The following is a 14,388-nucleotide window of genomic DNA, read 5'->3' as shown; positions in this document are numbered from 1 at the left end:
TACCACACAGTTGCTTTTGATTTTGAAAAGACGAGATAGAGATAGAAGGGGAGTCAGACAGACATAAAGTCAGTTAGGAAAAAAGTGAGACGGGGAGAAAGTCAATAATTCATAGTAGAAAGACAGTTAAGACAGGCAGCCTGTAAGATGGGCAGACTGCAATGAGCCATTCAGAAATTGAGTACTGCAGAAAACATACTATAACCACCTGATTACCAATGTATAAGAGCAAAATCCCAAAGTTTATCTTCTATAACACAAGATTCCGCTTGGCCCATAGGTTTGTTTACACTTGAAAGCAGTGTGGTAATCTATTATTCATTATAGAAGGAGACAGTTCATATAGTCGGAGTTAGACAGCCAATGTTGAAGATTAAGATTTGTTAAGGGCAGAAGAAAGCTGCCCCTTAGCTTTGGTATAGTCTCTGGTTTTGTATTAATATTGGCGAAATGCCAGCCACTATACATGACACACCTAACCAGTACTAGGTATACTGCTGCTAGGTATGAACTTAATAAGGTGTACGACTGCTCTGCATGGAACTAAGTCCATTGTTGGCACATACATGCTGCGGACATTTTATCTATATTCCCCTTTTATCACCTAGCCACTGCTGGGTTGAGGTCTACTATACAGTACATGCCACTGGAATAAATCCCAGTCACTGTTACCGCAGCACTAACAGCTTGTACTGTTGACACATGCATTATGTATCCATGGATGTGTGTCTCCTAACAGCATGCCAAACAGAAACCAGGATGAGCACACTTTTCATTTATCAAATTATGGTCTCCATGTGCTCCCATCAGCTTTACTTCCTTATTTTTCTGCTAAATTGATTTGAACATGGTGTTTTGTTGTAGTATCTAACTCATGGTGTATTGAGTTGTGCTGTTCTGAGAAGCCCTGCTTCTGTTGTAGAGATCCTACTTGATTACATGTACCTGCAGCCTGCCAGTCAGTTTGAGTGACTCACACCTTTGACTGCTGTTTGATGAGGGATTTTTTGCCCTCAGGACTGCAGCTGACTGAATTCATTTTAAATCTGTATGTGGAACTAACATGATGCTGGCCGTTTCTAATTAAGCAGAGTCAACTGAAACTGGCGCTTCTGGCACTATCAGACCATTTCTGAGACATTTAAATTATGGACCTATTTACACCTGGTATTAAAAAGTATCTGAATGCATTATCTGGAAAATGGCATCCAATCCAGAGCCTTTGCATTCTGGTCAGGGTATGAATACTCCAACAACACAGTACGAAGTAGTATTGAAATTTCTTCAGTCAAACGATACCTGCATTCAATCCTTTTTGTACCCAGATCTAGAAAAAAAAAAAAAAAAGTATAGTTTTGTTCGCAGCTAATCACCGCAAGTGTTCTTCGATTTAATGCAACATGTGATTGGCCCACCTACTCACAGCAGCTACAACACTTACGCGCAGTGTATTTGATGGGGTTGTACAGTTTTGTACAGTTATTTCATAAATAATTTAATAATTTGAATACTTTCAAAATATATCTGTGCAAAAATAATTTGGATGGGGTGAAGTGGTGTTGGCATTTTACCCAACTGAATGCTTCCATTCACATGATAGGTATCGAATGAAGTACTCTATGGGTATCGGTATCACTTTAAGGGTACTGGTATTTTTTAAATGATACCCAGCCCTACTCCTGGTATTAATAAGCGTCATGTTATCTTGATTCTGCCTGCATTGTAATCGGATGTCAATACGCAAATTATTTCTGAGGGGCTTGTGGATTTGTAAAACAAACATGGCGTGTCCCAGGTCAAGGGATGTAATTAATGCACTTTTTGCGAGGGAAGACTTGCTAGCTATTGCTACTTAATTTTTTTCTGGGCACCTTAAGCTAGCATGAGGAGGCAGAGTTACGTGACCTTTCAAAATGCTGGGCGGATTTCTTTCTAAAGAATGTGGTCATGCTGTACAGATTTTATCTGGACCTGGCTGAGATCCGATCACAATGCGAGCCTGACCACCTCCAGATGTGGTCTGGCCAATCTTATCGCAATGTGTTCTGCGTGCATGTACACCTGCATTAACATGCGTTACTCCTTTTCAAGATAAGATATCCAGATACAGATTGCATGTTAATGCCAGCCGTAAATGGAGTCGTGGAGATGTAACCCAAACATATTAAGGGTCTTGTATTATTTTTGATTTAGTCTTCTTGGTTTGGCACGCACAGCCATAAACCTCTGTGATTAAGGAATTTCGGTGGGGGCATTTAAAAAAAAATGTCAGTCGTGCAGACTACTTATGATTGGCTCCGGGTCTGTGTACCCAACCAGTTGTAATCAGCTGATGATCACACAGAACAATTTTCTTTCATCTAGGGAGCCTGATTTTGATGTCGCTTCATCTGCTTTCGACTGTAAGGTGCACTGTAGGAAATATTCAAAACAAACATCAAGGTGAATGCTGGTTAAATTATGGTCTATAGTCTCCTTGTTCCATCTCTGTGAATGCGGTCAAGATACTGTATGTGGGGCCTACATTTCAAAATAAACACACACAATAATGCAGGTTTGATCATTTAAAAAGTGCCACAGAACGAACTACGGCTTTATGTGGTTTTTTGTCATGCATTATGAAGACCTTCTTGTGAGGTTGTGGTAGATTTGTCCACACCACAGACTAAAGTGTCTGAGTGCAATGGGAACTTCCATAAGAGAGAGCACAGCAGAGTGTGCACATGCTAAAGTCCAACAGTTGGTTAAGGCCTCAACTAATAAAAATCTTTGTATGCAAATACTAAAACACGTGAAAGCCAAATATCAGCATGTAATGGTGTTGGATTCTAAATGTTCAGTGCTGTAGACACAAGCTTATGGATATAGTTTCTTAATAAAATAATAATAATGAAAAAATATGTGATACTGTATTGATCTCTGTAAGAAAATCCTTGTATTTGTCCCTTTAGAGACTTCCTCGTTCTAGGAAGCAACGGCAGTGGGGCGCTTGCTATCACAAGGCCATAAACCAGGCCGCATGGTTAATGGACAGTCTCCTTAATCTCCTTCCTGTCCTCCTTTAGCTTGGATCATTTAGGTTAACTGAATTTAAACAGATGAGGGAGGTGAAATAATTATAGATGAGAAATATTATATCAGCTGAAAGGAAATGCTGGCAGATACTGTTGTAGTGATCGGAAATGTTATTGTTTATGTGATTATTTTTTGACCAGTGCCGTTTCTAAAATGTTGAGATAATGAGCAACACACCAGATGTGATTGGATAACTCTGAAAAAAAATAATCCTGTGATTACATATGCTCCTGGTGATCACTTGGATTATTACTTTTGTAATCAATATTATCAGGGTAATCCACAGGTTGCTGAAAGTAATCACATCATTAATCATCCTTAATTTGATTGTTTGATGATTTGAGTGATTTCATTACATTATTTTCATTACATTATGCAATTTTAGCCTGTAATCAGATGTAGATTAGATTTGAAATGAACCTGGACATATGATATAAGGAAGGACACATACTTGAGCGTTTGGCATGGAGTGGGTTCAAATCTGCAACACAAACAAATAAAAATAAAAAGATTAAATGAAGACATGTACAAATAAAAATAAAGAAAATATATTTTGCTATCGCGTGGATTTCATACACTCAGGAAGCAGTACAGGCATAAACGCCTCTTTGTCTTTGAACACAAGGGAGATACTTTAAGTGCTAGACAGCAGTGATTTTTTTTAAGGATTAGCTTTGGCCTCCTGGGCTATCTGAATAAATATTGTTATCCAAGTCCACTGACTGTCACACTGCCAAAAGCTTCAAGACTCCGCAGTGTATAAATAGATGTGCACTTTTTGTGGTTTGGTGTAAGGCAGACAAAAAGAGCATAATTTATGACACGAGTCTGTAAAAAAAAATAACTTCATAAAAAATCTGTGCATTGAAAAAGAAAACCTTTGTCTGGTGCTAGACCTTTTTATTCCAAAGGTGGAAGAAATACAAACATGAATGTGTTTCAGATGAGGCAGTGCAGAGCATATTTTTAAGATGGGAAGATTAATGACATATGGGGACTAAATCCTTCATTTCGTCTTGTCTGTGAGATGCTGCTGTCGTTATGAATACCCAGAAAATATTAGCTTGTAATTTTGACTCTACATAAACAGACTTCTGCATGCTTGTCAAAGGTCTGTTCTATGTCTTTTTAAAGGGGTGTGTTTGTGAGAATGAGTTTTTTTATCTGCCTATATTGATCTGACAAACCTTTATGATGGCAGTAAAGCTGCCCTCTGTACCTGAGACACACACACACACACACACCTTTCTCAACATATATCTGTCTCACACACCCTTTCTTAAAGCTTATATCCTTGCTCTCATATTCCACTTTTTCTCTACTTTCTCTCTTCATCTTTCATACTCCCTCCATCTCTATGGCTCTACCACCAACCTCTATCTGCCTCTTTCTGTCTTTACTTTTCCTAACCACTCTCTCTCTACTTTTTTGCTGGCAGTGTTGTCATGGTGATGGGATAAGAACCAGACAAGCACTTCAACTTTTAACAACACAGGAGGTTGTATTGACTTACATAAGTTTTTAGGCAGGTTTCACAATCTCTTGTCTTTAGGTGTGCACATCTTTTTCTTCCACCTTGTTGTCTCTTTCTCCGCATCTGAATGTCTTTCTTCTTTGCCTTGCTGCATATCTCTTTCAGGCTCATCTTTCCCATATTTATTGACTGGTGTGACTCAAGACCTGTTTTCGAATATCGCTTTTGATGTCTTACTCTGTGGGCTGATACCCCCCCCTCTAAAAGCAATAGCTGTATATTTAACTTAAGAAAATGAAAAGCAAAAAGCAAATGATGTGATTGAGCATTCATATCCATAAGCAGTTGGGAATTGCAATGAATGTCAAAAAGAGATTTAAAGGTGCATAATTATCATATGCATTCCTTCCTTCATCAGTACGCATTACATTCAAGTCTCTGTCTCATTCAATGTGTTGTTAATGCATAGACAGCCACACTAAACCTCCTAGCCCATATGGGGCAAACTAAGGCAATTAGTAGATTCTGGATGAACCTCTAGTGGAAATGAGATTAGTCCAGATTAAATATGCTGTCTTCTTTCCAACAGCAACAGCAACAGCATGCCAGGTTGTGTTTTCATTACTCTATTAAAGCAGCCATATTATGCTCATTTTCAGGTTCATAATTGTATTTTAAGGTTGTACCAGAATAGGTTTACATGGTTTAATTTTCAAAAAACACCATATTTTTGTTGTACTGCAGTGCTCTCTCTCACTGCTGCAGATCCTCTTTTCACCTGGTCTCTGTTTTAGCTACAGAGTGAGACCTCTTTTCTTCTTCTTCTTCTGTACTATCTTTGATTGCACTGCACATGCCCAGTAGCTCAGATGTAGATCATGTCAGCTAGCTAGCTCCATAGACAGTAAAAGAAAGGCTGTTTCTACAACTTTGGTCAGTTACAAGGCAGGATTAGCTGGGAGACTTCTAAATGAGGGCGCACATGTAAGTAGTTCTTTTGTAGATTATGGTGAACTTGTGTGTGTTGTAGCAGTGCTTTGCTACTGAGAACGAGGTAGCATGCTAGCGTTAGCATGCTAGCGTTAGCATTAGCATTAGCATGCTAACGCTACGAGCTAATGGTTGCGGTTAGCCTGCTCGTTTCGGCTTGTGACATCACAAGCCGTGCCGATTTTGAACAGCACACCCAGAGACTGAAGGCAGGACACATTCAGAAACCATATCTCACTCTAAACAGCATGGATGGATTTTTTTCAAAGTTTGTATGTGTGTGGAAGCACCAGAGACACAACAGAACATCCCAAATCGCAGAAAAAGTGATTTTTTCATAATATGGGCACTTTAAGTGTTTAGCCATGCTAGGGTCATGGCTCAAAGTCTGTGGATTGGTCTACCACTTCAGTCCAGACTGAAATATCTCAACTAGGGCTGCAACTAATGAAAATGTTCTTATTGTTTAATCTGTCGACAATTACCTTGATTTATCAATTAGCTGTTTGGTCTATAAAACTTCAGAAAATACTAAAAAGAAACACTTTTTTTCAGAAACCACAGCGTCTTTAAATGTCGCCTTTTGTCTAAGTAAGACTCCAAGAACCAGAGACATTTAATATACAATTATATTAAACGGAGAAAAGCAGCAAGAAGCTGGAACCAAAGGATGGTTGAGAATGAAGTTAAATGTTTGTTCATCAAAAAAATATTGGTTTATCACTAAATGCCTGCAAAACTAATGACACTTGCTAATGACAATGCTTTCTGTTAAGTGCCAATTAGCAAATTTTAGCATGCTAAACTAAGATTGTAAACATGGTAAACATTATACCTGCTAGAAGTCAACATGTTAGCATGCTGACGTTAGCACTTAGCTTAAAGAACTGTTGTGTCTAAGTACAGCCTAAAGAGCTGCTAGCATGGCTGTAGCCTCTTAGTCTTGTTTATAATTTAAACAGTATTGAAACAATAAGCTGATTTATCAATCAGTTAATACTCATTATCTGCAGCCCTAATTATATTACATCATAATTTATCAAGTGAAAAGCCCTTTTACCAACTCTTTTACTTCACTAGGTACTAACGTTAGCTTTGTCATTGTGAGCATGCTGATATTAGCATTGAGCTCAGGGCTTCCACTTTGTTCCTTTCACAGTCCTCCATCTTTGTTCCTCCGATGGGAGAAAAGGTTGAAAGGCTGTTGGTCAACTGATGCTGTGTTTGGGATTATGACTCTGTACTGTCAGCAGACTGCGAGTCTGTACAATGTCAAGTAACAACTACTTTGTGTCTGCTTTGTTTTTAATTCACTCCCAGCGTCACCGCTCTGCCCTGCTTTACTTGGCTCTGACCTCTGCTCTGCTGTGATTTATGTTGTGCTATGTAAGAACCTTTTAACACCATTACTTCAAACTCCCAGACACACTTATTTATCTTGTTCCTTGACATAACTAATAGCGTCCACTTCCTGGTTGGATCAGAGCTGACATTTTGCTGAAGTCTGCCAAAAGTTTAAGCCAGCCGCCTTCAACACTTTGTGTAGCTTCTCTGTTGATGCTACCCATATGCAAGCACTCCACATCTACATGCAGAATCAAAGGGACCCATAATAATCGAATTAAAGACCTGAATCAAAAATTACTAGATACAGCAGCCTAACTGATCATGTTTACATCCAGCCTAATAATCTGCTGCTATGACTCATTTCTTCTAACTCTACATGAACTGATTTCCTGAAAGCTCGAGCAGCGGTTTAGGCAGAAATTGAATGCAGCAAATCCACTAAGAGGACGAGAAAAAAAGCATAAGCCAGAGAAATGGGCAGATGAAAAGGAGAAGAAGCTGGAGAAAAGGGGGAGAAAGACCACAGTACAGCGGTTTCCTGAGGAAATACCAGAGACTCTCTCACACACGAGATACGGACTGCAGCCCAGTTCAACTCATATTCAGGTTGCAGGCTTACTAAGGATCAGCTGTTTATGGATTATTATGAATAAACATTACATTACCAAAGAAATCGACCTCATGGAGATCAGGAAAACAGTGTTCTGTAAATCACTGAACGCCAGGTAGACTACACTACTTTGGGTTTATTAGATAAATTAGCTCATGTGCTGTTTAAATGCAAACACAAATGCACCTAAATGCTGAACTCATCAGGATGTTGTTGTGTTTACAAGTACACACAATGGAGATTATCCAGTTGATTAAAGATTCAGCTAGAGGTACAGTAGAAAGTCAGATCACTAAACCTGAGCTGTAATCCTGGAGAGTAGCTGATAGACCTACATCGTCCTCATCAAATGGCCTTTGAGCTACATCTCATCTTTCTACCTGTCTTAAAAGGTGGCCTAATGAGCCTGCATTTGTTATTTCTACAACAGAGAAAAAATAATGACATTTCTGACAATCTCTCCATTTTACCACAACAATGAGATTCAGGGTGTTGGTCCCCCTAAGTGCGTCAGTCTGTTCCTCTCCACCAGTGCACTGATCGACAATTTCATGGCCGATAAATTCCTCCATTGAGACGGCGAACACCATCAAAGCTCTTTTTTCGCACTCATGCTATTTCACACCCAGCCTCAGTCCCTCCGTAAGCCTTCATCATTCTCAGCATATCACTTGGAAGCCATAAGAGGGTGATGTGCTACCCAATAGCGTGCCTGTATATGATACTGACCAGAGAATCAACAGAGTAAAGAGAGAGATTTTTCAAAAATGTTTTGGTAGACAGTTAATTTTTTTTTCTGACCTGAACATGAGGACTTATCACCAGGGCCGGCGATTGCTATAGGCGAACTAGGCGATTGCCTTGGGCGTCAAATGTGTTGGGGGCACCGTGTCGCCCTTAGGTCTACTTCTCATTAATAATAGAATTAGAATGACAAGCGAAATAAAACATGTTTATTAAACATGATCATCCTAGGGCGCCCCCTCAGCCACACGTTTACTTGTCAACCTGATTATTAGATTGAATTGATCATTATTGTCGATCATTACCTAATTGGGGGAAAACTTCAAACTAATGATTTAGTTTGAAGTTCCCGGACATGACGTTTCCAGTCTATGGGTCAGACTCAAACACACGGAGCTCTGAAGCAGACCTGTGCGTCGCTTAGTGTCCACTCTCGCTGTAAAAATAGAGACGAGCAGCGGCACAGACCACGGAGCTGCTGCAGCGCGCCTTCCGTGGTCTGTGCAGCTTCAGGTTTACAGTGCAGCTTCAGGTTTATAATGGACGCACTCTGCTGTAGGTATGCTGCGGCAGATGTGTCCCGTTTGTGCTCTGTGTATTTACAGTAGTTTCGGTTTTCTACCTCAGATATAGAGCAGCGTACAGCCACTTCTCTAAACTTTGTGTCATTCAGAGACCAGAGTCTCAAACGGGGCTCGAGTCTGTCAGGAGGTCTGAGATCTACCGTATCAGCAGAGCAATCACGTAATGCACAGCAGGCTATGGTGCAGGTGAATTATTTTCTGAAATATTGTGACTTTATTCTTGTAATAGCCTATTATCACTTTATTTATCTCAAAATATCACGACTCCTCCAAATCTCAGAGAGCACAGATGGGATATATTTTGAATGTGCACAAAGTTTTGAACATGAGCAGAAATCTTGCTCAAACACATCTGAAATATTAAAGTCCAGGGGTTTATTAATTCATTAAAATTAAATCATGTATCATTGAGGTGAATAACTGTCATGTGCACATTTAAGGAGGTTACTTCCCCAACAAAAGACGCAAAAGAGGAGGGAGGCGCAAAACTCAATCTCGCCTAGGGCAACCAAAGGGCTAGAGCCGGCCCTGCTTATAACCAACACCAACATAATTTCGGGAAAAGATACACATATACAGTACATGTCAGATGTAAAGAATAGACATGGGAATAGGGTTGGGTACCGAACTCTGTCCTTTTTTTTTTTCTAACTACAGAGGACCAATACACGTTAAATCAATCAGTGCCAAATTTCAGTACCTGAGAACGCTTATCTGTCCACTCTGCATGTTGACTGAGAGCAGCGCTCAGCTCTGACAGCTCTGACACGCGTGCACGCACACACACACACTTACATAAATCATGAAAAAACTGTTAAAAAAAGATAGAAAAAAAACAGGCTAAAATAGAATAAGATACAAATAGCCTACAAGAATAAAAGTTCCAGTGCAAATAGTTTTGGAATTATGTTTACAACTGATAGGGTTGTGTATTGGCAAGAATCTGGCGATACGATACGTATCAAGATACATGGGTCACGATATTTCGATACTGTGCGTAAGACGATATATTGGGATTTTTTTAAAGTATAATTTTAGAAAAACTAATATTTAAAAAAAGACATTATGTCCATAAAAGTCTAAGAAGTTTACTTTAGGTAAACAATTCAGTACACAGAAAATCAAACTGCCAGTTTGGGATTGTGGTTCACAGGTTCTTAGTGAGCTAATTTTTATATGCTAAAGTAGGCCAAAGACATTGTTAGCTTCTAGCAAAAAGTCAGGCACTGCTAGGCACCGTTAGGCAAGGACACTAGTGGTGCGTCTCAGCATAGCCATCTGGCGTTGGGTTTAAACACAACATAAATGTGAACCACTGTCTTACATGAATATTTTTGAATGTAAAAAAAAAAAAAAAAAATCAAAAAAAAAATCGATATTGCCTTTTTGAAAATCGATACAGTATTGCAAAATAAAATATCGCGATACTCAAGTGTATCGATTTTTTTCTTACACCCCTAACAACTGAAATTATTTTTTTGTTATTACAGAGGGTATGTACAGAAAAAAGGTACCCTAATTTGGAATAAGAAAAGATAACTATTTGGGTCTGATTTGCTTTAAAAGCGATTTCAGAGAAAGTGTACATACTAGTGCAGTCCAATTATTCCTTGACTGATGTACAAAGTACAACATATCTTTAACTTTATTAGGTGGAAATTATTTTCGTGAAAATGTGTTAAATTAGTTGAGCGTGTCAGCTTGCTAACACTTGCTAATTAGCACAAAACACAAAGTACAGCTGAGGCTGATGGCAATATCATTAGTTCTGCAAGAATTTGGTCATATTTGTCCTGATGGTGGTGCTAGATGAAAAGATGGAGGATCACCAAAGTGATTACGATCCATCCTGAGGAGAACCTGAATGTGTGTACCAAACGTCATCGAAAAGATCCAATAATTGAATTATTGAGACATTTTACTCTGAACCACCTGATGGAGGTGCTATGGAGGAAGTCGGGGGATCACCAAAGTTGATAGGAATAAGAATGTCTGTACAAAATGTCATCTAATAGATGCTGAGATAATTCAATCTGGACCAAAGTGGTAGACTGATTGACCAACACTGCCATCCCTAGAGCCATGCAGCTAAAAGGCTAAAAAAAATAATAGTTTCAGCATTGCTTCTTTCAATTAAAGAAAAAAAAAAAAACGTGCCACATGATAACATTTGGTTATTTGGCTAAAGCTGTGCAGCCGGACAGGTGTCGCCTGTGAACGCTGCTTGGATCAAACAACTGGCTCGACCTTCCTACTGGGAATGGACAATAGGCTGAAAAACTGAGCTTTGATTTGACATCTTTCGCTCCTCTACTCTGGTGTCACAGGAACAAAGCATCACAGCAACCTAGTCTGTTAGCTAATTTACAAAAGCATAACAAGGCATGACTTGGCTCTATCAGCTCAGTAAAGCCCCACTGTGACTAAATGTGAAATAGTGTGGTTTCTGTACAGGGCCCGATGGGTTTTTATCTCTTAATCATTTCAGAAAATCAAAGCAGCACAAGGAATCACATGCCTCTCCCTCCTAGCATCACCCCTCTTATTTTGTATAACCGCTACCTACTGTAGTTTTATTATGTGCTCTATATCTTTATAAAGAGCACTGGCTGTGTCTGGCCTCATTCTAAAGCATGTCTAGCTTGAACAGCGTCTGGTCAGCACTGACTGTAATCCATGAGACCTTGGCACCATCAAATAGTGCGGAGACGAAGCATTAAAGAGGTCTCTTATTGATTGGACCTTTTAAAAGCAAACACAGTGCTGTTTCCATTTGTCTTTGCACAACGAGACCTTAGTCTCTTGTTCCCCTTGGCCAAGCATCACGCATGTGGGCCGTAATTTAAACCCAGCTGTGAGTGCCCTCCTCTGTGTCAGGTCCTTGTGGTGAAAGCAGTCAGTATTCAAGTTTGGCTGCTTACTGACCCCGCTCACTGAGCTCTAGCTGACTGTCAGACTCACACTTATACAGACACACACAGACCTTTTGGAATAAAAAAAAGAGATTGCATGGTAATGAAAGGAACACAGAGAGTCATCGTATTGAAAGAAGAAAACTCGGCAGAGAGGACTGAATGGGAGAAAAAAGGATGAATTAAAGCAGTGCTGCATGAATCTCCTTCTCTTGCTCTGCTCCCTCCTCGTCTCTATCTCCTCCTCCCTGTACTCTTCTCATTTTTCTCCCTCTCTTCCTTCCATGTGGACTCTGCTGTCTTCACCAGCTCTGTCTCTCTTTGTGCAGCACTCTCTCTTACTCTTTTCTGTGTGTATTTGTGAGCCATATAGCTGAATCTTTAACTATGTTTATTCTGTGATACCTCGATCGAGCAAACCTTGACAGCCAAAAGGAAAAAAAAATATTCCTGCTTGATCGAGGTCATGTCTGTTCTGCTGCTGTACTGTACTGTAATGCAGGTAAACAGCTCATGCCTGGCCAACCAGAGGCTGAGCCGCCCTTCATTTGTGTATTCCAAGCAAGCTGTGTCACTCTGTGAGGGGTAAAGCTGCCTTTATCTAACTGCTTTTAGAAGGGCAAAATATATGGTGATAAGAGTGTGAATAAAAACCAATGCTATGAAAGGACTGTTGTACATTTGTTACAAAAACAAAAAAAAACACACAAAGATCAGCAGGGTACACTGTGCAATAGCACAAATTACTAATAATACTCCTTCCAAGCAAAATGTGCGATCATGCAAAATCTCATGTAATTTCACCAATAGATGGCGCTACAGCAGTAACAAATTCAAAGGCCCATAACTCAGTTTATGTGCTGTTGACGGAGATAACAATTATAAATGGATAGGATTAATAATCAGAATAATATTTTTGAAATACAAGAAAGAATGTCTTTCACCCAGCTTTTCTTGAGCTGGACAATAAATGATATTGTTGCCTGTATTTCTTAAAATATCCTTTAAATGCGTTTCATACAGAAAAATTCTTTCTGTGGGTATTTATGTGTGTGTGAGTGCAAGTACTTGGTTGTGACAGGTAGTGTGCTTGAGTGTGTCTTTCACCCACAGAGACTGCTAACACCACTGTGACACCTTGTCATATTGGTTATGGTTGAAGACACAGACACACACAGACACACACAGACACACACAGACACACACTGTGCTCACGAGAATGACTGTCACCACATCACGGGGGTAGTAGCTGACCTACACACACTCCTCCTCTTTGTCTGCCTTCCCTGTCTTTGCCTCTGCTTTTGTCTAAATATTAGCATTTCTTTTAGAGCTCATTCCCTCATTTTACCCTCATTAGTCTTCATTCCCTGCATCACTCTTTCCCCCTTCTCCCTCCATCTCTCTCCAATCAGAAGTAGGGCACAGTGGCTCGACTGTTTATAGCAATGCAGCTGCAAGCGGCGAGAGGCAGAGAGAGAGAGAGAGAGAGAGAGAGAGAGAGAGAGAAAAAACAGATATCCAATTGGCCGAATATCTCTAAACAAAATTTTAAAAAACAAATTTTAACAAAAGTTAGTGACATGAGCTGGAAATTGAAAGAGGTCGACATTTAAAATTGTGGAGGCCTAGAGAGGAACGTGTCTGTACACACTGCCACCAGAACATCAAAACAGATGTGCATTTCTTATGTACATGCCCCAAATATGAAAACTTAAGAACCAAATATTTCCCAAAATCGCTGCCTACACTGAGGACAAAAAGCTTCCTTTTTTATTAGGGGAAGATAAAGGTATGGCATGGCTAGTGGCTAAATATGTCTTCTCCTGCCACATTATAAGGCAAAACAAGTAGAGAATTGTATATATTATCATTTAAATCATTTTTTTTACGTTTGAGAGCTGTGCACAATATTTGTTTATTATATGCAGTTATATCATAATTATCCGTTTACTTTTATTATATCAGATATATTTACTATTTGTTTGTGTTTGTTCCTATGCTTTGGCAACACAGATCTGTCATGCAAATAAAGCAGAGAGAGAGAGAGAGAGAGAGAGAGAGAGAGAGAGAGAGAGAGAGAGAGAGAGAGAGAGAGAGAGAGAGAGAGACATATGGGGGAAAACAGGAGGGAGGAAGAGAAATAGAGAGAAGCAGGAAGAGAGTGCACACAGTAAGGTGTAGCCCAGTTTAATATTTCACTCTTTACCAGTACAGTGCTTCAAAAGAGCACACAGGCGCCTACACACACAAACACACAGCCAGTGTCAAAGTCTGCACCTATGACAGGATGATCAGCATTATCAAGATCTTTTTTATAGCATGCACTGTGCAGCCACCAATCATTGGATCATTTTATTACTTTGTCTCCCTGTTAATCAATAATCCAACCAACAGGTTAGCAGCAGTGATACTACGAAGAAACTGGATTTTTTTTTAAACCTTTAATTAACAGGTTAAATAACAGATTAGAAAACTAACATTTAGGTTGTTTGACAATTCAAAAAAAAAAAAAAAACTGTTTCGTGGCAGTTGCATGGGAGACAGATTTCTTATTGGTTTAGGTATCTAACAAGAGCAATTTCTTGCACTAGAATGAAAACTGGGACACAACTAATCCAATTTACTTCCCTTCAGAAACTGCAGGGGAAA

At 39.5% G+C, this 14,388-nt stretch overlaps 1 protein-coding gene across 2 annotated transcripts in view; it reads right to left on the bottom strand.

The window, feature by feature from the left end:
• LOC116066131 (A-kinase anchor protein 7) overlaps positions 1 to 14,388 on the bottom strand; it is a 43,303-nt gene that overhangs the window by 3,300 nt on the left and 25,615 nt on the right. Inside the window, exon 11 of one of the 2 annotated variants that reach the window (XM_031321985.2) lies at positions 3,527 to 3,556. The exons of the other annotated variant lie outside the window; for it this stretch is intronic. Within the exon in view, the coding sequence (XP_031177845.1) occupies positions 3,527 to 3,556 (30 nt within the window). The remainder of the gene's footprint in view (positions 1 to 3,526; positions 3,557 to 14,388) is intronic. 2 annotated transcript variants of the gene reach the window in all.

This window comes from Sander lucioperca, chromosome 19 (assembly GCF_008315115.2).
Source record: "Sander lucioperca isolate FBNREF2018 chromosome 19, SLUC_FBN_1.2, whole genome shotgun sequence".
In the NCBI taxonomy this organism is placed as follows: domain Eukaryota; kingdom Metazoa; phylum Chordata; class Actinopteri; order Perciformes; family Percidae; genus Sander; species Sander lucioperca.
The sequence above is the reverse complement of the archived record's forward strand: the minus strand, read 5'-3'. Positions and strand labels throughout refer to the sequence as shown.